Source organism: Pithys albifrons, chromosome 5, assembly GCF_047495875.1.
Source record: "Pithys albifrons albifrons isolate INPA30051 chromosome 5, PitAlb_v1, whole genome shotgun sequence".
In the NCBI taxonomy this organism is placed as follows: domain Eukaryota; kingdom Metazoa; phylum Chordata; class Aves; order Passeriformes; family Thamnophilidae; genus Pithys; species Pithys albifrons.
The window spans coordinates 1,829,379-1,850,798 of NC_092462.1; the positions used below are offsets into that span (position 1 = coordinate 1,829,379).

Below are 21,420 nucleotides of genomic sequence, written 5' to 3' on the forward strand. Positions count from 1 at the left end.
AACTGGGAGCTTTTAACCCGCCCCCGGCAAGCAGCAGCCACACACTGGGGGGGTGGGACCGGCGCACCCGCGGAACGCCAGGCCCGGGGCACGGCGCGCGGAGGGGCGGCGGTGAGTGAGACACCGCGCGGGCGGAACGTTTCTCCTCGGCGCCGGGGAGCGGGTTCCGCGGGGAGCGCTTTGGGCGCCGCACTGCGGCGGCTCGGCAAGATGGCGGCGCCCAGTGCCCGCTGGCTGTGGAGAGGTGAGCGGGCCGGGCCGGGCCCCGGCGCCGGGGCGGGGGGACCGGGAGGCCGCGGCGGTGTCTGAGGCGATGTTTGCTCTTCCCCCGCAGCTCTGGCCCCGCGGCGCGGGTGGGCCCGCCCCGGGCCGGCCCCGCAGCTCGCAACCCCCGCCGTGGTGAGCGCCGCGACCGCCCGGCCCTTCGCCGCGGCAGCCAAGTGAGTGCGGGTCGGCAGCCCGGGGGACTCCCCTGGCCGCGGGGGTGCGGTGGGGGGTGTGAGCGGGGCTTGCGGGTGTTGCCGAGGTGCCCCGGGGACCCCCAGCTGCTCCCGGAGCACAGACGGGTCCAGAGAGTGTCAGGACTGCGGGCAGGGACTGAGGGGCTGGTTTGGAGAGATGTTTGCGGTGCAGCTGCTGAGCTCGTGGGCTCGGTCCCGAGCACGGACTCGTTTTCAGTTTAATTGTTTGATTTATCATCTCTTCAATAATGGAGCACAATTAGGAGAAGTGAAAACGGCCTCACTGGACAGGAGAGTGGTGTGTGTTGTACACTGAGTGTTCTGGAGTGCTGCAGACTTTCTCACCGTGGTGAGAGAGGAGTGGAGTATATAGTTATTAATTTTTATTAATATTCCAGTATTTTTTCCCTGCCTTGAGACCCTTTGGAATCAGGGAGGAGAGTGAAAACTGGGACTAGTGTTTAGCTGCAGAGAAGGTAGGAGAAACCTTCCTTGCAGGGTGAAACTGCCATGGTCTGCTGCAAGAGGAAGAAGGAAAGCCTTGCAGTTACTCCTTCTGGGTGGGATTTTCCCAGTTCAGAAGCAGGACTGGGACCAGAAGGCCACCCCAGTGCCTGTGACCACCCCCTGGATCTGCTGTGGCGCAGCAGCACCAGCAGCAAACCCTTCCAGTAATGGCATCACAACAGAGGGTTTTTTGGCTTTAGACCTGCCAGTAAAGGTGCCCAGAGGCCCAGGCCAAAGGAGAAGGCCGAGGCCAAGCCCTGCCCTCGGCGCAGGCCCCTGATGACCAAGCCTGTGGACGACGTGTACCTGACCTGGCTGTACCGGCGCCCCGTCCACAGCCCCGAGCAGGCCCTGGCCATGCTGAAGAAATTCCAGGAGCTGGACTTCACCCACCCCCGCCAGTTTGTCTACATCAATGTGTTCCTGGACATGGCCCTCAAGAAGGTCAGGTTTGGGAGAGTGTGGTTTTAACCCCCTTTTTTTCAAGGCTTGCCACTCACCTGGTTTTCCCAACACCCCTGTGTGTGCTTTGTTCTGTGGTCATTGGGGTGGGGAGGAGGGGAAAGACAAGCCTCAGTTCCTCACCTTGAGTGTGTTCTCAGCCATGATTTCTCCTTGTTTTATTGGGTTTTTTCTTCACTTTCTAGAAAAACTTGGATCCTTTCTCCAGTGCTGTGGCCCTTCCCCATCGCTTTACAGATGAAGTGAACAAGGTTTTGGTTTTCACAGAGGTGGGTGAGCCTGGATTAGCTTTGCTTCCATGTGTTTTGTGTGGCTGGAAGACTCCTGTGGCTGTCCTTGGCCAGTTAATCATTCCAACAGAACAGGCTTCCCTGGATCTGTATGAGATGATCCAAAAGAGCTGTCATGGATTTATCTGATCATCCTTTGGCCTTTAATTGTTTTAAACTTCTCCCCTTGAGCTCCAGGGTGGGAGTCCCACCAGAGAAGGGAGGGTTGACAGAAGCCCTGAGTGTGCATCTCCCACCCTTCTGTCTTCACTCCCATCCAGGTGGGATAAGAGATCCCATGCCTTGGGAAGGTGTTCCCTGCAAACAGGCTGAGCAGCTTCTTTGGCTTGCAGTTGTGGAGCTATTCCATTGGTTCTTGTGAGGAAAAGCCCATCTGTGTCTTGGAGCCAAAGCTTGAGCCAAAGTTTTGGCCAAGCCGTGGTGGTTTTGGTGAGACTGGTGGGTGGCACAGCTGTTTGTGGCTGTTCTTTTCTCCCAACAGAACCCACAGGAGGCTGAAGTAGCTCGAGAGAGCGGAGCTGCTGTCGTGGGAGGAGTTGAATTAATCAAATGGGTATTGATTTTTTGTTTTCATTTTTGTTTAAGAATTATCTAAACACCCTCATTTAAACACTCTCTGGGCCTGGGGAGTGGGAGGGAGCTGATGGGCTCCCAGCTTGAAGGCAGAGTGGAGGGTGGGAGGGGGGTTTCTGTGCTCAGACACCTCTGTGGGTGCCCCGTGTGCCAAATGGATTGGGTTGGTTTTGTTGCAGATCTTGGAGGGTGAAGTTGAAGCAGATTTCTACGTGGCTGTTCCTGCCATAATATCCAAGCTGATACCCCTGAGGAACAAACTGAAGCAGAAATTCCCCACCACCAGGAGAAGTAAGGAGCAATTCCTTCTGGCAGCTCCCAGTTCCTGAAGCAGATTTAACTCTGGAGGTGCCACTGAAGGGTTTTTTTGATGAGGATGTGTAATTATGTTCAGTATTGGAGTGTATTTGACTGAACCACTTGTTCTGTCTCAGGTAAAGTTGATTTTAGGAATGCAGGTTTGTGGTTTTCTCCTACAACAGGCAGATCTGGAGTTAGAACCAAAATAAATTTGCCTACTAATTGCCCTTAATTAGTCCTGATGAGTGAGGAAGGAGGGAATATGAACCTGTTTGTACAATATCCATAAGGACACCACTGTCCTGTTTGTGAAACTGCCTCAGTTAACAGATGGAATTATATCTTCACTGACACCACACTTGTCTGTGCTAATAAGCTTCACTCACACAACTTTTTACCTTTTGTTTTATGCTTTTTTCCATAGATTCCCTGGGCACAGATATCCCCAACATGGTGAAGCTCTTCAGAGAATGCCACCAGTATGCAGTGCAGGATGAGTGTCTGATCAAGACCAGGATAGCCAGAGTAAGTTGTGTGGACAGTTTTCTCCACAGCCACAGTTTGCTCTCCTGAGCAGAACTCAATTTGGTGTTAAAAGAGCTGAAAACCTCCATGTTTTTGGTCTGTAGCCCAAGATATTTAACCATGCTCTTTACTGACCTGGGAAGGAAATGGAACTCTTTGTTGTGTGGCACCTTCAGCTGGTTTGAACCCCTTTTATTTTTGTTTTTTAAGTAAATAAACTACATGTCTGTAAGTCCATGGTCAATATGCACAGGAGGATCAAAAAGCCTTACCAAATAATTAAAGACTTGAATTTTGATTGGACTGGAGCAGGAGGGACTGTGTTGCACCTGAAGCACAACATTAATCTCTGCTTTTTGATTTATTTTATCTGCCCCAAACTGTGTGTTCTTCGTTTTCCCTCTTGTTTGTCTCTTTTTAATCCCTCTTGATGTTTGGTTTTCCTCTAACTGATGGTGGCACAGGAAGGAAGGGAACAAACCCCCAGAGCCCTGAAGCTTTGCTTGGCACTGTTGGAGATGAATAAGTTCATTAATTCTGTTAATTGCTCCGAGTTGTGCATGTGAATCCCAAAGGCTTACTCAAAGCTGAGGTTTCTGGGGTGTGTCCTACGTGGCACTGGGATCCAGGCAGGAAGGATCTTGGATTGTGTGAAACTCCTTGAATCCATAAGATCAGTCCTGGTTTCAAGCATTGTGACTTTAGTCTTTAATTTTTGCTTTTAAACCTTCATAATTTTATCCTGTACATCAGCCTAAAAACACCTGCAAGTTAAACTTAATGTGAAGTTTCTTCATGGATGGTAAAGAAAAGCACAAGTTCTCAGAGTTTGGTGGGATCAAGCATTTTGTGTTGCAGTTGAAGAGGAGATCTGGTTCTGGCACAGCTGTACATTTTCAGGGATGCTCAAATCACCATTTCTTGGCAGTTTCTTGTGTTCCAAAAATGCCTTGCCACTGTGAAAAGGGAAAATTGATGAAAAAAAGAGAAATCTCTTCATCACCATGAGGAGACCAAAGGCACCTGCTTGGAAATCAGATCTATAAACTCACAACTTCCCCTGAAGCTTTTACAGCCCCTTGTGCTGCTCTAGAGGGAGCTGTTCCAAACTTCAAGCAGTGGATGCACCAGGATTTGCTGTGGGATGTTTATTTGGATATGGAGGGTAATGCTTGAAACCCTCTGAGCATTCCCTGCTTCCCTGTGGGGCTCTTCATGGGGTTTTCACTCCTTACTGGGAACATGGGGAAGGAAAATCCACCCAACTGCAGGATAAACAAACACCCAAAGCTTTCAGATTGACTCATCCAGGCCTCAGTTCTCCCCATGACTAACCTGGCACTGCCCTTTTGCAGCTGGATATGCCCACTGAGCACATCATTGCCAATCTAAAGACAGTCATCCATGACATCTGCACCTTCAAGCCACCACCTTATGGTAAGGAGCTGTTGCTCTAACCCAAAAATAAGAGCTGAGTGCTTTTAACTGGATTGTCATTAAATCACCTTCCTGTTCTCAAGGTATTTCTAAAATTTCTGCTTAGCTGGAGGGAAAGGGGTGATTCCTGAACAGAATTTTGGGGAAGAATAGCCTTGAACACCTTTCTCTGTTCATACTTGCCTCATGTGTGCCAAAAGGATCATCCTGCACCTCTCCCAGGGATGCTGTTACTGTGCACAGAGACCAGGCCATGCCTTGAGGGGCCCAAATAAAAAGTGAAAGGTGTTGGTTGACTTGAAATACAACGAATGGATGCAGAAAGGGGAGGGGTATTTTTGTTCTTGAGTTGAAATGTGAGTTACACCAGCCTAGATCAGTCACCTGGTCTGGGCAGCATTTCTGCTGATTGGTGTTGGTTCTTTGGGAGGGTCTTGATGACAAATATTTGCTGTTTACAGGAGGCAAACTTGATAATTAACACATTTACAACAGTGGAGTCTGGGTGTGCTTTACTATCAGTCACTGAGAGCAACTCGTTATCTGTAACTGTTAATTAGTTCCCTTCAGGCTTTCCATAGGTGTCTGCCAGGGAAACCACGGGCTGAAGGGATGTTCTTGTTGGGATTCTGGACACAGCAGGGATTAGTTCTGAGCTGCCTCATCCTGGAGACACGGAAAGGGCCAGACACATGTGTGGTGTTGTTGGTTTTCCAGATCCCATTGTGCGGAAGTTGGTTATCAGATCTTCAACCAGTGAAGGTTTGAAACTGAACCTCGATGGAATTTTACCTCAGGTGGAGAAAGTAGAAGAAGAAAAAGAAGAAGAAACAGTTGCAGATGATGAGGATGAAGAAGAAAAAGAAGAAAAACGTGTCCAAGAACCTGTTGGTACCTGATGTCTTTTCCTTGTAGGTCTGACAATCAAGCTGGGCAGGCAAATGGTGTCATTCAAATCATGCTCTGTGGGAACAAAAAATAAATGGAACTTTTGAATTTCACCCATAAATTCTGTGTGACTGTGTCACAAACAGCAGGAGCCTGTTGTCAGAAGCAAAGAATTATACTTTTTTCTCAGATAAAACTGGATGTGTTCTGTGGGAGGGGAGAACATGCACCTTCTCCCTCAAACGATGCAGGTTCCTGTCTGTGTGACTGATGGGATGCCCCTCAGGGAATCCAGGCAGTTCCTTGCACTATCCCAGGCAGAACTGTGCTTAAAATACCAGGATGAATCCTGACTGAAGCTCCAACTCTTATTCCATGTCTGTTTTCCATCATAGAGGTGGTTCTTGAAGGGCTTGTGAAGAACCACTTGGGTTGAGTGGATCAGCCAGTCTTGGGTGTGCTTGGAACGTGAACAGATTTCATTCAGTCTGTGGAAATTGCTGTGATTGCTCATTTTTCTTTTCTTTTTAAAGAATCTTTCCCGGGTTTTTTCCCCGTTCTTTCCAGGAGGTGGCGCTCCTGCTCTTCCCGCCTTTGTAGGTGGTGAGAAAAGAATTTCTCCTTGGGTATTGTTTGGGGTTTTTGTTGGTAAAACTTCACTCCCAAACGTAAGATGGTTCCCAAAAGGATTGGCTGTTTACAATAGGGATGAGCTGATCCCAGCCTGGAAAGGTTTGTGGCTTTAAATCCTTCCTTTTCTTGGAGGCAGAGCTTGTTTTTCCAAGAGGTTGCTCAGATGTGTGTGCATGGGAATTCTTTGAGTCCCATCTGCAGCATTTGGCTCCTGTCACTCAGAGGGCTTGGAATGTTCCTGGTAGGCCATGGGGATACATTTGAGATTATGTGGAGTGCTCTGCTTGGAGTTGGATCAAAAAATGTGATGCCAGTGCCCTTGAATGTCCATGTGAACACATTTTTCCCCCTCCTCCCTTTATTCTGCACAAGTTTAAGTTGTGGGGTGGATCTTTGTGAGCTCCCTAATACTGATGTCTGGGAGTTTCTGGTCTGGAGCACCAGTTTGAGAAGATGGTTGAGGGTAAGGAAGAAGAAGCAGGTGGGATTTTTCAATTATTTGTTTTTGGGTCTTTTTCCCCCCACCCTGTGCCTCAGGGAGTTGGTTGTATTGGTAACTAATGGTTGTGTGCTGGCAAATCTGGTCCCTGACCAGGGGGAGTCACTTAAATCAGTCTGTACAACTTGATTACTTCTGACAAGTTTTATCTGGATGTTTTTTCTGGTGAAAAAAAAAATTAATCACATTGCATAAACTCCTCACCTGCAGCCTGTCTCCCTTCATTAGCTCCTGTACAGCATCCTCTGCAAGCACATCCCTGGTGCTGCCACCTTTTCCCCACTGGAATTGGTGCTGAGGACGAGCAGGAAGCCACAGGGATGTGCTCTTGGATCCCCAGCAGGTGATTGACACTCTGAATTTTGGCAATTTTACAGGACCTTTGTTTCCCCCTGAAGGGCACAGTTGGTGCCTGTGTGTAGGACAGGAGTGTCTGGATTTCCAAGGAATTGCATTTATAAGGGATATTAGGAGACATTCCAACAGTCCTGTGCTGTTTGTGACCCAAAAGGAGCAACATGAAGGTGAGTTGGTGCAGAGAAGCAAAGCCTGTGCTATCATTTGTGTTCTTGGTTTCTTCTCTGCTCACGTGGCTCATTTCCAGGACTTTGCTATCCATGGAGGAAAAACACCTGGGTGGATTTTAAAAACGTGGTGCTTAAGCATAAAGATGCTTAAATCAGGAGCTCTCAGACTGCTGAGTGTGCTCTCAGAGAATGAATGTGTGGAATAACCAAGTTCTGGACTTGGAAAATTCAAATACTGTAAATCTGGACCTGCAGGAGTTGGGGGAGCAAGAGAAGGAGCTCATGAACTCTGCAGGTTTGTGGCTGTGGTTCTGTGGTTCCTGTGCTCCTGATTGCTGAAGGAATAATGCTGGAATGATGGTGTGTGTGGTGCTGGGATGGTGCTGGGCCTTGCTGGGTTATGGAAATCCTGGCAGGTGTGGGGCAAAGGCAGTGCTGCAGGACCTTTGCAATGAACACGATGTGTGGTGGCTTCTAAATCTGTTTTGTCTGGAGCTGCTGTTGGTCTTTAAGTAAAGAGTGGGATTCCTGATGAGAACACACAGAAACATTTGCCCAGACAAGGAAGGGATTGTCCTGGAAGCACAATTAAAAAAAATCACACAATCCCAGACTATTCTGAGCTGGAAGGACCCACAAGGACCATCGAGTCCAACTCTTCAGTCAGTGGCCCACACAGGGGATTTAACCCATGACCTTGGCATTGTTACAGCCAAGTTTGAACCAACTGAGCTGATCTCAGGGTGTGCAGTTGTGGGGAATGGAGGGTTTAGGCTGACACAACCTCAACCTGGGCTTGCACAGGAATTCATTGCCCTTCCAAAACCTCAGAGTTTCTGTGGGTTAAAATGAGTTCACGAGGCTTTTGCTGTGAGTTCTGCCAAGGAGGGGAGGTTGGAAGAGCAGGGCAGGGATGGTACAAATGCCACATCAAACACTCCCAGGAGTGAGGTGTTTTTAGTGCTGAGATGGGCATTCTGAGAGAATAAAGATTGTTCTATTTATATTCTGCAGTACCATTGGCCTTGGCAGCTCCCAAACTCTGGGTGAGGAATTCTGTCCATGTGGTAAAACTTGGATTGACTGAAATGGGACAGAGAGGGGGAAAAGCTCCTGAGACTGACTGGAAATACTGTTAGGGATAAACATAATTCTTTTCCAAGTGTTATTTCTGTCAGTACCTCAGCTTGCAGGTGACTGGAGCCTCCATCCATGAAGGGAGAGTTGTCAGTGTCAGCTCCAAGACTGCTTGGAAAACAAGAGGAAACCCCCAATCTTCCCAAATTCCCAGGTACTGGCAGTGCTGTGTTGAGATAAAATATTCCTGCACGTGGTGACACTGCAATGACAGATTTTTTGGGACACTGGCAGGGCTGTGGCACTTGGGAGCTTTGGTGGGATCAGTGGTGGGATAGCAGGTCTTTTCCTGAGCCTTGTGCTAACAGGGTAGGCAGTAACTCAGGGACTTGGAACCAATTTTTGGCCAGAATTCAGAAATTCTAAGTGATTAAATGTAACTAATGCATTTAATCACATGTACACATAGAAATTAGATGTAAAAATAACTTACAGGAGTAATTTTCTAGTTTAACAGCCTTAAGAGTGCCTATTTATATCAGGTCAAACTTGGGAAAGTATTTAACTGTCAGAAGTGAAAATCAGGGATTCTGCAAGTGGGGAATTCACAGGAAAATCTCTCCTCTTGCCATTTTTTTTAATAATCCCAGAAAACAACTGGCTTGATGCTACTGCATCTGAGGCCACTTGTAGCTGACAAGTTCCTGTGTGAAGGTCTCAGACTTCTCTGGAATGTTTTAACCCACAGATTTCTGAGTGTGGCCCACAAGGAAGAAATTCCAGGCTTGCAGTCTCAGAACATTGTCATATTTCTCTAGAGAATCTGAGGTTTATTCTGTAATTTCATCTGCTGTTAACCTGTAAATAGACTCCACACAGAAGTGCTGCTTTGGTGTTAAATAGGATCTAAAACCCCAAAAGGATGTGAAGGGCAGAACTTTACTGCAGTTGGAACTTCTGAAAATCCAAAGTCTTTAGCACCAAGTGCAAAACTTGAGAAGTGTTTTTAAAATTAGTGTTTTCTTTTCCAGAGGGAAAAGCTCTTCCTTCGTATTGTGGAATGGGTAAATTTGCAAAATGATGTAAGTTATGGATCTGGAGTTCTTCTGACTTCTAACACCTTCTTTGGAGCACTGTCAATGCAAGTTACTTTTGCAGTAATTCTTTTCATTTAAGACCTGTGACAGTGGTGAGATACCTTTTCTCTCCCATTTGATAGAAAATCTGGTTTTTGGGGTCTGGTAAGTCCAGAATGGTGTGAATTCTGACCAAGAACAACATCAGTGATGAAAAGATGGACTTTGCACATTTATTAAGTTAATGAACCCTCTCTTTGCTTGGCTTTTACTCTTTCCACTTGTTCTTCCTTGCTGGTGCTCCTTTGAGTTTGGTCAAGTTTCCCCTGAGGAATTAGCAGGGAATAAGGTCCTGTGCATTTCTTCCTTTGATCCTTTCTCCCATACCTGAAAGGAACATGAAATACTGGTTTGCATCGTGCTGGTGAGGTGGTTGTTATGTCTCCCTGCTCCTACTTCTATAAAAAACGACCTCCTGCTAATAGCTAATGAGTATTAACCTGAGCAGCTCATCATGCAAATCGCTGCCGGGATCTTGGAGCGCCTCCAGGCTGCACGTTCTGCCTCCTGCATTTGCTGCTGGAATTCCAGCACGGTGATTACAGGCACACAGTCCTGAAACACAGAAAAACCCTGAGCTCCAGCTTGGAGTTGTGTTCATCAGGAAGTGAATCAGAACCCAGCAGATGGAATTACCACGAGGAATTATTACCAAGTTAAGCTGCCATTGTTGCATTTAATCAAGAGCTGAAGGCAGCAGCAGCCCAGCCCTGTAAACCCAACTGGGAATTGAGGTACTGTTGTGGAGCAGGAACACTGACAGTAGGTGGGGGAAAAAAAGGTTTCATTCATGGACTGGTCAAATTAAGCTCACTTTTCTAGTTCCCTTTAGTTTGAGTCTTTGGCTTGTAGCAATTTAATGGCTGTGACTTCCACTGTGGGGCTGGTTTTTTTTCCTCCTCTGACTTAAAAGGAGCCCAGTTTTCATTTGGAAAAGTTGGCTCCAGTTTCTTCTGTGGAATGTGCAGTGCTGGAGGGGCAAGATATGGAGTTTTTTGTGAGTGGACACGGCACTGTGTGTGTGTTGAGGTGCTTAAAGCAAGGAAACAGGTCAGGGGAACAGTTTAACTTGGGCTTAGGTTGTTTTTCTTAGTGCTTGATTTGTGATTTCTGATGTTGGACTCTTCATGTGGATTTGCTCTAGAAAGGCAGAGCAAAGGAGGTGACACGGCAGGAAGAAAGGGACAACACAGTGACAAGGATACAGACCCTGCTCCTTTGTTAGCCTTGTTGTCACATTAATATAAACAAAGCTGACACCCAGAAACTACCAAGAAACAGCCTCACACCCGAGGCACAGGGTGGCCTCTGCCAGCCATCGCCTGGAGAGCAGGATGGAGGAGTGGGGTCAGATCCAGGTGCTGTGCCTGATCCTGGCACTGCTGCGGCTCCTTCATCCCCAGGGAGCATCAGGGATGATGGGGAGAAGAGGGGAAGGACGGGGAGAAGAGAAGGATGAGAAGGACGGGGAGAAGAGAAGGATGAGAAGGACGGGGGGAAGAGAAGGATGAGAAGGACGGGGAGAAGAGAAGGATGAGAAGGACGGGGAGAAGGGAAGGATGAGAAGGACGGGGAGAAGAGAAGGATGAGAAGGACGGAGAGAAGAGAAGGAGGAGAAGGGGAAGAAGGAGGAGGAGGAGTAGGGGAGGAGAGGCTCCCCGGGTCCCTCTGCGCAAGGTGTTGAGGAAGAGGAGCAGGAGGAGAAGAGGTTCCCTCAGTGTCGGGAGGAGGAAGGACGGTGAGGAGAAGCAGCTCCGGCGGTGCCGGCAGGAGGAAGGCCGAAGAGGAGGAGGAGGAGGAGGAGGAGGAGGAGGAGGAGGAGGAAGGCGGGCCGGCGCTGCCCGGGGCGGGGCGGGGGGCGGGCGGGCTGCGGCGCAGGAGCCACCGCTTTGTCTGCGGGCAAAGTTTGGCGGCGGTCGGGGCTGAGACAGTGCCCCGGCACCTGCCGCGGGCACAGCGGGGCCATGAGCGCCCCGAGCGCCGCCCGGGCCGCGCTCACCCTCCTCCTCTTCACCTTCCTCCTCCTCCCCAGCGCCGCGCTCGCCGCCGCTGCCTCAGGTGAGTGTCGTAGCGCTGGTTCTCCCGCCGCCCTTCCCCGCGGGGTTCGCCTCGGCTGTGCCTCCCTCCGTCCTTCCCCTGCCCCGGGGATGGGGGTCCGCGCCCGCCCCCCGCCATTTTGGCGGCCTCTCCTTGGGAGAGCTGAGGGGGCCGGGGCGAGGCGAGCCCGGCTGGGATGGAGAAGCGTGTCCCTCATGCCGAGGAGGGAGGGAGCCGGGACCGAGCGTGTCCCTCATGCCGAGGAGGGAGGGAGCCGGGGCAGAGCGTGTCCCTCATGCCGAGGAGGGAGGGAACCAGAACGGAGCGTGTCCCTCATGCCGAGGAGGGAGAGAACCGGGACCGAGCGTGTCCCTCATGCCGGGCGGGGAGGGAACCGGGACAGAGCGTGTCCCTCATGCGGGGCGGGGAGGGAACCAGGACAGAGCGTGTCCCCCCAGGACACAGCGCGTCCCTCATGCTGGGCAAGGAGCACCCCAGGACAGAACGTGTCCCTTATGCCGGGCGGGGAGGGAACCAGAACGGAGCGTGTCCCTCATGCCGAGGAGGGAGGGAGCCGGGGCAGAGCGTGTCCCTCATGCCGAGGAGGGAGGGAACCAGAACGGAGCGTGTCCCTCATGCCGAGGAGGGAGAGAACCGGGACCGAGCGTGTCCCTCATGCCGGGCGGGGAGGGAACCGGGACAGAGCGTGTCCCTCATGCCGAGGAGGGAGGGAACCGGGACCGAGCGTGTCCCTCATGCGGGGCGGGGAGGGAACCAGGACAGAGCGTGGCCCCCCAGGACACAGCGCGTCCCTCATGCCGGGCAAGGAGCACCCCAGGACAGAGCGTGTCCCTTATGCCGGGCGGGGAGGAAACCAGAACGGAGCGTGTCCCTCTTGCCGGGCAAGGAGCACCCCAGGACGGATTGTGTCCCTCATGCCGGGCAAGGAGCAGCCCAGCACGGCAGGGAGCAGGTGTGAGGGAGGTTGTTAACCCAGAGCGGGGTTTTTTTGCTGTGGGTACACGCAGCGAACGCGCCGTGCCCGTGTGTGAGGGCGCACAGAGCCAGCCCCGCTGTGGTGCCCGCGGGGAGGGCTCGGGAATGCCCTGTGGTGAGCTGGGCGCCGCATTCCCGGGATTTGGGGGAGTTTATCCCAGCCCGGCTCAGCTGAGCCCGCCTGAAGGCAGCTTGTGGCCGTGAGGGGGCTCGGGAAGGCTCCAGGCGCTGTTTTCCTCACGGTGTCCCGGGCTGGGACGGGGTTGTGCGATGCTGCCATTCTGAAGCTGCTCCAGGTGTGCTTTGCAAGAGGTGTTGCATGGAAAGGGTGGTCACGATAACAGAGCGATGCTGTTGTGTGTGTGTGTGATGTGTGTGGGATGTCCTTGGCTCGCAGTTGTGAATAAAAATCAAAGGTCTTCACGGATTTTCCAAGCTGTGCAAAGTTGCTTTGTATCACAGTATCCCCCCTGGTAACTTGTGAGGGAGGGAAATAAGAGTTTGCCCTCTCTGGAAAAGGATTAGTGTGTGTGACTCCCTGGTCCTCCGTGGTCCTTATTCTGTGCTCTGGCCCTGCAGGGGATGAGCACACAGATACCTTTTATCTGTCAGTGAGCTGAAATTCCCGATGAGGATTAAGCCACGGGAGTTGTGCTGACTTTGGCTAACTGATATTAAGCTTTTGTGGCTTTTTTTCCCCATGTGCCTTCCAAGAATACGAGACCTTGTGTTTTGTGCTGGATTTTGAGGTGCACCAGAGGCTGAACCCCGAAGTGAAGTTGTCCCCTCTTGCCAGAAGAAAAGCTGCCTGCTGGATTTGAGACACACACACGATTGGGCTCTTGTGGCTCGTCTCGGCACGGGAAAATAATTCCCAGTGGTGCCTCTTGTAGCAGAGCTCGAAGGAGGAGCTTTTGATTCCAGCAGTGTTGGCTCCCAGGTTTTCTGTACAGATTTGTCTCATATGCATTTCTTGGGAAATAACACTCTTTGACAAGGAAATTCTTCCTTCTCCGGGTGGTCCCTCAGGGCAGCCTTTCCCACAGTCTCTTTCCTTTTCATCTCTGGGTTTCTTGGGCTGGTTCTGGTTACACATTCCCGTCACGTTTTCAGGAGGCAGATATGTGGAGTTGTTCAAGAACAACCGTTTTCCCAGAAAATCAATGAGGGAGCTGTCATTCAGCTCACTCCTGGTTTTATTTCCTAACCTTTTATGTGATTATTGAAGCAGAATATGTAAAGTGTGCTGGGATGGGTGTCTGTCTCTCCCTGGCTTGGAGGACCTTTCCCTCAGCCAGGAGGGAGGACAAGGAAGGCTGAAGCAGGAGGAGCCCTCTGAGCTGTCCTGTTGTCCATGGAGTGATTTGGGAGTGGGAATTCAGGCTGGATCTTCTCAACATTCTTGGGCAGGTCTCCCCTTTGTGCCTGCTTTGTTTGTGCCTCTCTTGAACCCCACTAGACCAGAGTCTGTGTTGCTTACCCAGGGATTGCCCAGCTGGCCCAAAACTGCTTTTCTTTGTGACTGGTGAGTGCACAGCCAGAGGTGGCTGCTCAGGGTTGTTTGAGCTGCACCACAGCAGGCTCACTGGAGAATGTGACAACTCACTTCTAACCTGTTTTCTTGTCCTTTTGGTCCCTCAGGTGCCTGTGTCTACCACGGTGAGGTATTTGAGGTAGGTAAAAGCTCTACCATGTTATGCTGGGGAAGGGTTTGAGAAGGTGCTCTTGGACTTGGCTCTGGCTGCTGCTTTTTGTCATGCCTGGAGCTGGGGTGCAGGTCACAGGGCTGTCAGCCTTCAACCTTCTGGGGAACAGCACTGGGGTAAATCCTGCCCTCAGAGAGGTTTGGAATTCTCTCTGGGTCTTAGAACCTACTGCCTGTGTCTAACTGGGAATCCTTTGGCCAGCATGTGAAAAGATTCAATGAGAGAGATTTCCAGGTTGTTGGAAGCCACGTGAGTCACAGATATCCAGTCCTAAGCAGAATGGAGGTGATGCTTTTATAAATGTCACTGTAATGCCAGGATGTGTGTGTGTTTCCCTGAATTAATGACAACAGCTTAACACCTTTTCCTCTCAGCTGATGGTGGTGAGTCCTGTGTAACCTCTCTGTCCTTTACAAACCCAACATACTTCCTTTTCTGGTGTCTCTCTTTGCGTGTACATAACCCAGGAATGATTTTGTACAAGTTTTAAAGAATTTATGGCCAGTGTTTTGCTCCATAACACTCTCCTGCCTTGCTCTGGTTCTCTGGGCTAAAAGGAAACAGCTGAGCAGCTTCGTGTGTCTGGAGTGCCTGTGGAGCTGCCTCCATCCCAGGGCAGGCTGGCTCAGGGATTTGTTGGCACAGGGAGGCAGCAGCTGCCTGGGGTGTCATTTCTCTTGGAGCAAAGCTGGGTGTGTGCTCTGTCTGGGTGACACTGGGCATTGTGGAAACAGCTGGTGGCAGGTGGTGCCTTGGGCCTTCCACCCTGGATTCAGGGGCTTGGAAGTTCTTTCTGCTCCAAGAAGGGAGTGTAGGGGAATTGCTGGTGTTGCTGGTGGGTGGCTTGGGAGAAAGTTGGAGCAGGCTAAATGTGTTTGCTCCTCTTAGTTACAGAATCCCAGACTATTCTGGGTTGGAAGGACCCACAAGGATCATCAAGCCCAACTCTGAAGTCAAGGGCCCACACAGGGGATTGAACCCATGACCTTGGTGTTATTACAACCAAGTTTTAACCAACTGAGCTCATCTCATGCACTGTGGAGGGTCTTGACAGCCAGTGGAATGTTGAAAGATTCCAGCTGGAGTGAGCTGGATGGCAGGACTCTTCCTGCAGCTCTCCAGGGCAGCACCAGAGCTGCAGGGCTGGCAAGAGAGGGCTTCATATCCCTGATGATTGCTGACATGTCAGTCATATGTGTTTTTATTTTTCCTTTTGTGTTTTCCTGTTATTCTGCTATTTTGGAATTTTTTCTCTGCTCTTTGTTTCACTGCTACTTGAAATGTTACACTGTGTGTTTCAAGTGTTGCTGGGGGTGTCTGTGGTATCAGCTGTACATGCCATTTGTAGTATCATATCATAGAATAGAATCATGGAATGGATTGGGTTGGAAAAGACCTCTGAGATCAGCAAGTCCAACCCTTGGTCCAACTCCAGTCCCTTTACCAGATCATGGCACTCAGTGCCACGGCCAAGCTCAGTTGAAAAACCTCCAGGGATGGGGAACCCACCCCCTCTCTGGGCAGCCCATTCCAATGCCTGAGCACTCTCTCTGCAAAGAAGTTTTTTCTCATCTCCAACTTCAATTTCCCCTGGCAGAGCTTGAGCCCATCGTGCCCCCTTGTCCTATTGCTGAGTGCCTGGGAGAAGAGACCAACCCCCACCTGGCCAGAACTTCCCCTCAGGGAGTTGTGTGTACCTTTGTACATAAGGACTGAGGGATATTCTAGCTTAGATCATTCCTGTTTAAAAGGCTCACTCCCATTATCCTGGAGTTGGCCTTTCTCGTGTTGTTCACTGAGATTATTATGTTTTTATTGATAATTGGCTTTAATAGTTGTCATGAGCTGCCCCAAATGGGGTGCTCTGCAGTGGAACTGGGGGCAAACCCAAAGCTGGTGCAGGGCACAGGATACCTGAGGCACTCCCAGAGCTGTCACAGCCTCCAAAGGAAACCCATAGCAATTTTTTGGGTGTTTTAAGCTTCCTTTCAGTGTCTGCTGTTAGCCAGGGTTTGTCTCCATGTTCCATGCAGAGAAAGCCACCAAGGTGAGAGGAGGGATGGAGAACATCCCCTGGGAGGAAGAGCTGGGAGAACTGGGATTGTTCAGCCTGGGGGAGAAAAGGCTTAGGGGTGACCCAGTGTTGGCCTTCCAGGACCTGATGGAAGCCTAAAGAAAGGTGGGCAGGGACATTCTACAAGGAGTGACAGGACAATGAGGAATGTCTTCCCATTGCCAGGGCAGGGCTAGATGGGATATTGGGAAGGAATCCTTCCCTGGGAGAGTGGGCAGGCCCTGGCACAGGTGCCCAGAGCAGCTGTGGCTGCCCCATCCCTGGGAGTGTCCAGGGCCAGGCTGGACAGGGCTTGGAGCAACCTGGATAGTGGGAAGTGTCCCTGCCCATTGCAGGGATGGCACTGGATGGGCTTTAAGGTCCCTTCCCACCCAGGCCATCCTTTTCCTGCTGGGTTTGGTAGGAATGCCATGTGCCACAGAGGTCTCTGAGCTCACTTGGAAAATCCTTGGTGCATAACCCAGACATTTCAGTGCAGTGATTCAGGCCCTGCAGAGTTGCTGAAATTGTTCATGCTGCAAAAGTTCTGCATCTTGCTTGGCTGACTTGGCTCCCTGCACATCCAGGCTCAGCTCGTGGCTTCCCCCTGAGGAAAACCACCCTCTGGGTGTGATTTCCAGCTGTGTTGCTGTTCCTCCCTCTGGCCTCACCTTTGAGGGAGTTCTCAGCTCCACACAACCAGCACAGAAGAAAATACACAGTGTTTTGTCTTAGCTGGAGGTGCCACTGAACCTCAGTGTGTGTGGGGTGTGTTGATCAAACCCACCTCTGGCTGGAGCCAACAGGAGCTTTCAGCCCTGGGAAAAGGGGAGGGGAAGCACAGGAGTGTAAATGAAGGTGTTTGAAATGCCAAGTGTGGCTTGATAAATGTCCTCCTGTCTGGTAGACACTTCAGAAAGTCCAGCTGAGCCACCTCCAGGACATTCCCATTTTGTCCCTGCTGAAACATGGATGGTGCCACCTCAGGATAAATTTCTGGGCTGGCAGGTCCTTTTGGAAGTTTCCTGAGCCACAAATAAATATTTTCCTTCTTTTTCTTTATTTTTTTAATACTGTGAAGCTCTAAAGAAGCTTTCTTTTGGAAGGAAATGTTTTTAATCTTGGAGTTTGAATGAGAATTATGAACAGAATAAAAAGCCCTAATTTAATCCACCAAGAGTGAGGCAGCTGCTTGCTCAGTTTCAGAGCTGGTTTTTAAGTCATTTGGCTTATTTAGCTCATATCAGTGACAATAAACCACCCTGATGTGACCAACTGCACATGTTTGTTTGTTCAAGCATCCCTTTAAATCTGATAAATTCAGTAACTTCTTGTAGTTACTGTGAACATTTACTTGTCAGAAGTTTAAAGAAAGACTCTTTTGCTGCTTTTTAAACCAGATTTCCATTTCTATCTGGAGCTTGTGCTGGACAGAAATGAGAGGGGAAAGGTAATAAATAAAAAATGATGGGTTTTTTCCTAAATTTTTAAATCTTCCACTCCAGCTAACTTCTACTCTGAATAAATTTAGTGACTATCTAAGATAAATGTTGGCAGGTGCAGAGCCCTTCTGGATAGGGAATATTTCAAATTAGCAGAGGAAAATGATCCTAATGTCAATTCCTTTAGAATGATAGCAAGTTACTACTGAAAAATGAGATCAGAAGTGAAGATTTCAGTTGAAAGGTTTGGTTGTTAACTCTTAAAATGGTCAAGGTGGTGTTGTTTTTAAAAGATGTGGTTTAAGTGCTGCTGTTTAGCCTGGGGCTGCAGCCCCTGCATGTACATGAGTGTTATGCAGTTAAGGTTTGTTAATATAATAACCAGATGCTTCTCAGGTGGCAAATCTCTGGGTTTCAGAACTCTGGGATCAACTGAGGATCAAAAATAAGAGTGCTCTGTGAATCAAGTGGGTGCTGCATGTGTGTTCTTTCTTCCCTTCCCTTTCCCCTTTCCCTTTCCCCTTTCCCTTTCCCCTTTCCCTTTCCCCTTTCCCTTTCCCCTTTCCCTTTCCCCTTTCCCTTTCCCCTTTCCCTTTCCCCTTTCCCTTTCCCCTTTCCCTTTTCCCTTTCCCTTTTCCCTTTCCCTTTTCCCTTTTCCCTTTTCCCTTTCCCTTTTCCCTTTCCCTTTTCCCTTTTCCCTTTTCCCTTTTCCCTTTTCCCTTTTCCCTTTTCCCTTTTCCCTTTTCCCTTTTCCCTTTTCCCTTTTCCCTTTTCCCTTTTCCCTTTTCCCTTTTCCCTTTTCCCTCTTCCCTCTTCCCTCTTCCCTTTTCCCTCTTCCCTTTTCCCTCTTCCCTTTTCCCTCTTCCCTTTTCCCTCTTCCCTTTTCCCTCTTCCCTCTTCCCTCTTCCCTTTTCCCTCTTCCCTCTTCCCTCTTCCCTCTTCCCTCTTCCCTTTTCCCTCTTCCCTCTTCCCTCTTCCCTCTTCCCTCTTCCCTCTTCCCTCTTCCCTCTTCCCTCTTCCCTCTTCCCTCTTCCCTCTTCCCTCTTCCCTCTTCCCTCTTCCCTCTTCCCTCTTCCCTCTTCCCTCTTCCCTCTTCCCTCTTCCCTCTTCCCTCTTCCCTCTTCCCTCTTCCCTTTCCCCTTCCCTTTTCCCTTCCCTATGGGGAGGAAAGGGGGTAGGGAAAAGCAGCTGAGCTGTCAGATAATTTTTTTCCCGAGGGTGAAGTGAATTCCTGTCCCTTGATCAGTTTGTGGACCAAAGCACAGGTTTGCATATGAAGTAATTTTTCTGTTTTATCTTAGTGGTTCTAAATGTCACTTTCTGGTTGGAGAAAAGGAGCCCTGACATTCCAGGGACACAGAGCAGAGCACAGCTGGGAGTGGGAATGTTCTGGAATTACCAGGCTTGTGTTGCTTTGAGGCAGCCTGGCCCTGGTTCTGAGCACCAAGGGACAGAGTGAAAACTGCAGGACTTGCTCAGGTTGGTTTGTCACAGCACATGCCCTGCAGAAGGGCTCTTCCTTGCCACACTTCCCATGAGGACACAAGTTACTCTTTTTCCCTCTTTTTTGTTTATTTTGGATCTCATATTCCAGCTGTGCAGGGCCCATCATGGCCCTCCTCAGTTGTCTGGGCATGTTTAAGGACAGCCTTTGGTCCTGGAATCCATGGGATGCTCTTCCCAGGTGTTTGTGGCGAGAAGAGCTTTGGAAACAGCTCCTGTTTGCTGTGAATAGGACAAAAGAAACATGGGAAGACTCACAAACTCCCAGAGAGCACTCTGGGTGGGGGCTGTGGGGCCTTTGAGGTGTAACAGAGACTCAGTGCTGTCCCCAGGGATTTCCCTTGGAGCTGGGAATGTCTGCTGGCTGTGGTTGCTGCTCCAGGGCCTTCCCTGCTTGTCCTCCCTCCTGGCTGGGGACAGGCTCATGTTTTCATCCTCCCTGTGCTGTGGGAGGGGATCTGGCACTGGCTTTGTTTGGAGATCAGGGTCTTTACAAGAGCTGCCCTGTTCCACATTTCCATTCCAGTGGCTTCCCAGATGGTGGCTGTCCATCCACCAGCACTGACTCAGGGCAATAATTAACATTTAATAACAGAGGTAGTGAGAGGAGCTGCGAGCCAGAGCCTTGGCAGGAGGTGTTGGGTTTCCCTTGGATTCATTCACCAGGACAACTGAACAATTACTCAGCCTTTAGAGATTTCACAGGCTATTGTGCCTTCCACCTTTCCAGATGCACTGGGAGAGCTTTGTTAGGAAATAATACCTTGTAATTTGTCATTTGCTTTTCCTTTGTAAATCCCCATCCTGCAAAATGCCTTTTTTCCCTTGCTTGGGCACTTCCTCATTCCTTCCCTCTCCAAACCTTGATCAGGATTTCCATTTGCATTTTCTCTTTAGAGAAGGGGCTGCCATGTCTGATTAACTGATAAGAGAAATGATAGAAATCAGGTTTTCCTGGTGGAAAAAGTCTCTACTGTGCTTCCAGTCCCTGGGGGATGGCAGGTTCTCTACACATGGATTATTCCTTGGTTATGGATTCAGGAGGGTTGTGTTGCTGGTACCTCCTAGTGGAGAATCCACCTTCTTTGGGACTGTTGGATTGGATCTAACAGGTAAAACCAGAGATGATATGAGGAAGAGGAGAATGGATAACTGCAGAAAGTGGATCCCCAGCTCTTGTTGGCATTGATTGCAAATTGGACACTTCACATTTGCCAGCCCAGGAAGTGTTTGGGACTCTCTTCTTCATCCTGAAAACATCTTGGGTGAAGAAATTCCGAGGGACTGAATGTCTGCTCAGGCTTTTGAGATAGATTATTACTGTTTTAATCCATCATAAACCTGGGGCAAAATTGAACTACTGTGTCTGGACCGTGGTCCCATGTGGAATTTTTTGTCTTCCAGGTTGGTTTCGTTGTGTTTCTTTGTCTCCATCAGAAATGCCATTATAGTTAAATTAATTGACTCACTGTTGTCCAGGATAAATCATTCCCTGAGCCTTTTCAGCAAACATCAGCTCTCCAGTTGGTGCTGTTGCAACCACTGAACTCACAAGGAGCCCAAGATATTCCTTTCAGGGACACAAAACATCCCAACTGTGAAGCTTTTCCAGGTGGGAGCACTGATTTGTGTCTCCCCTCAGAGCTGTCAGCCTTGGGAGCCACGTGATGCTGGGAAGTTTATGCTGCTGGAATGTCAGTGTTTCTGCCAGGCACATCAAACAGCTCCCAGTGGGAATACAGGCAGCAGGACTTCCATTGGGACACTGCTGGAATTCTGGAGAGGTGGTTTATTGCTGAGCTGTAGGTTAAGGAGACTCGTTAAGATAAAATACTCAATTTTTTAATCATTGCAGCTACTGCAGATCATCCCGTAATGAATCCTCTAACGAACCCTGGGAGCTCAGCATCCAAAGGATCTTTGGATTACCAGCTGCCATGCTGCAGCTAAAGGAAATTCCTGTGCTCCTGAGGATCAGTGAGGGGGAAAAACCCTCTCCCTCCTCCCCCAGATGATAAATCCTGAACATGATTCCTTCTGGGATTAATTTGAATGATTTTAAGCCAGATGTTTCCATTCCTCAAAAAAAAAAAAAATTAAGTAGTTTCCCAACCTGCTTTCATGTTTTTTATGGAGATCAGAATGAAACTCCTTGCAGGCTCAGGAGTGGGAAATTGTAATTTAAGTACAATAAATTTTGGGGTGGGGGTCTGGCAGGGAGATGCAAAGATAAGGAACTCTGGGTGGATGGAGACAGAGCTGTCGTTGCTGACAGGCTGAGAGGCAGCTCTGAGTTAGTGGCTGCAGTAAATCCTTCCATGCACTGAGCCTGGAAAAGTGGTTGCAGGGGCAGACATGAGCAAACTTG

The 21,420-nt window shown here is 49.6% G+C and overlaps 2 protein-coding genes across 2 annotated transcripts in view; both read left to right on the forward strand.

Annotated features, from left to right (window-relative positions):
• Positions 1–135: 135 nt before the first annotated feature.
• MRPL1 (mitochondrial ribosomal protein L1) lies at positions 136–5,556 on the forward strand. Its single transcript, XM_071555369.1, has 9 exons — positions 136–244; positions 335–440; positions 1,169–1,412; positions 1,616–1,699; positions 2,202–2,273; positions 2,473–2,584; positions 3,018–3,118; positions 4,474–4,555; positions 5,273–5,556. The coding sequence occupies exons 1-9, from the start codon at positions 211–213 to the stop codon at positions 5,452–5,454; spliced, it is 1,017 nt and encodes a 338-aa protein (XP_071411470.1). The 5' UTR covers positions 136–210; the 3' UTR covers positions 5,455–5,556.
• A 5,709-nt stretch (positions 5,557–11,265) lies between these two features.
• FRAS1 (Fraser extracellular matrix complex subunit 1) overlaps positions 11,266–21,420 on the forward strand; it is a 116,661-nt gene continuing 106,506 nt past the window's right edge. Inside the window, exons 1-2 of the mRNA XM_071555370.1 lie at positions 11,266–11,373; positions 13,990–14,021. Coding sequence (XP_071411471.1) covers positions 11,280–11,373; positions 13,990–14,021 — 126 coding nt within the window. The 5' untranslated portion in view covers positions 11,266–11,279. The remainder of the gene's footprint in view (positions 11,374–13,989; positions 14,022–21,420) is intronic.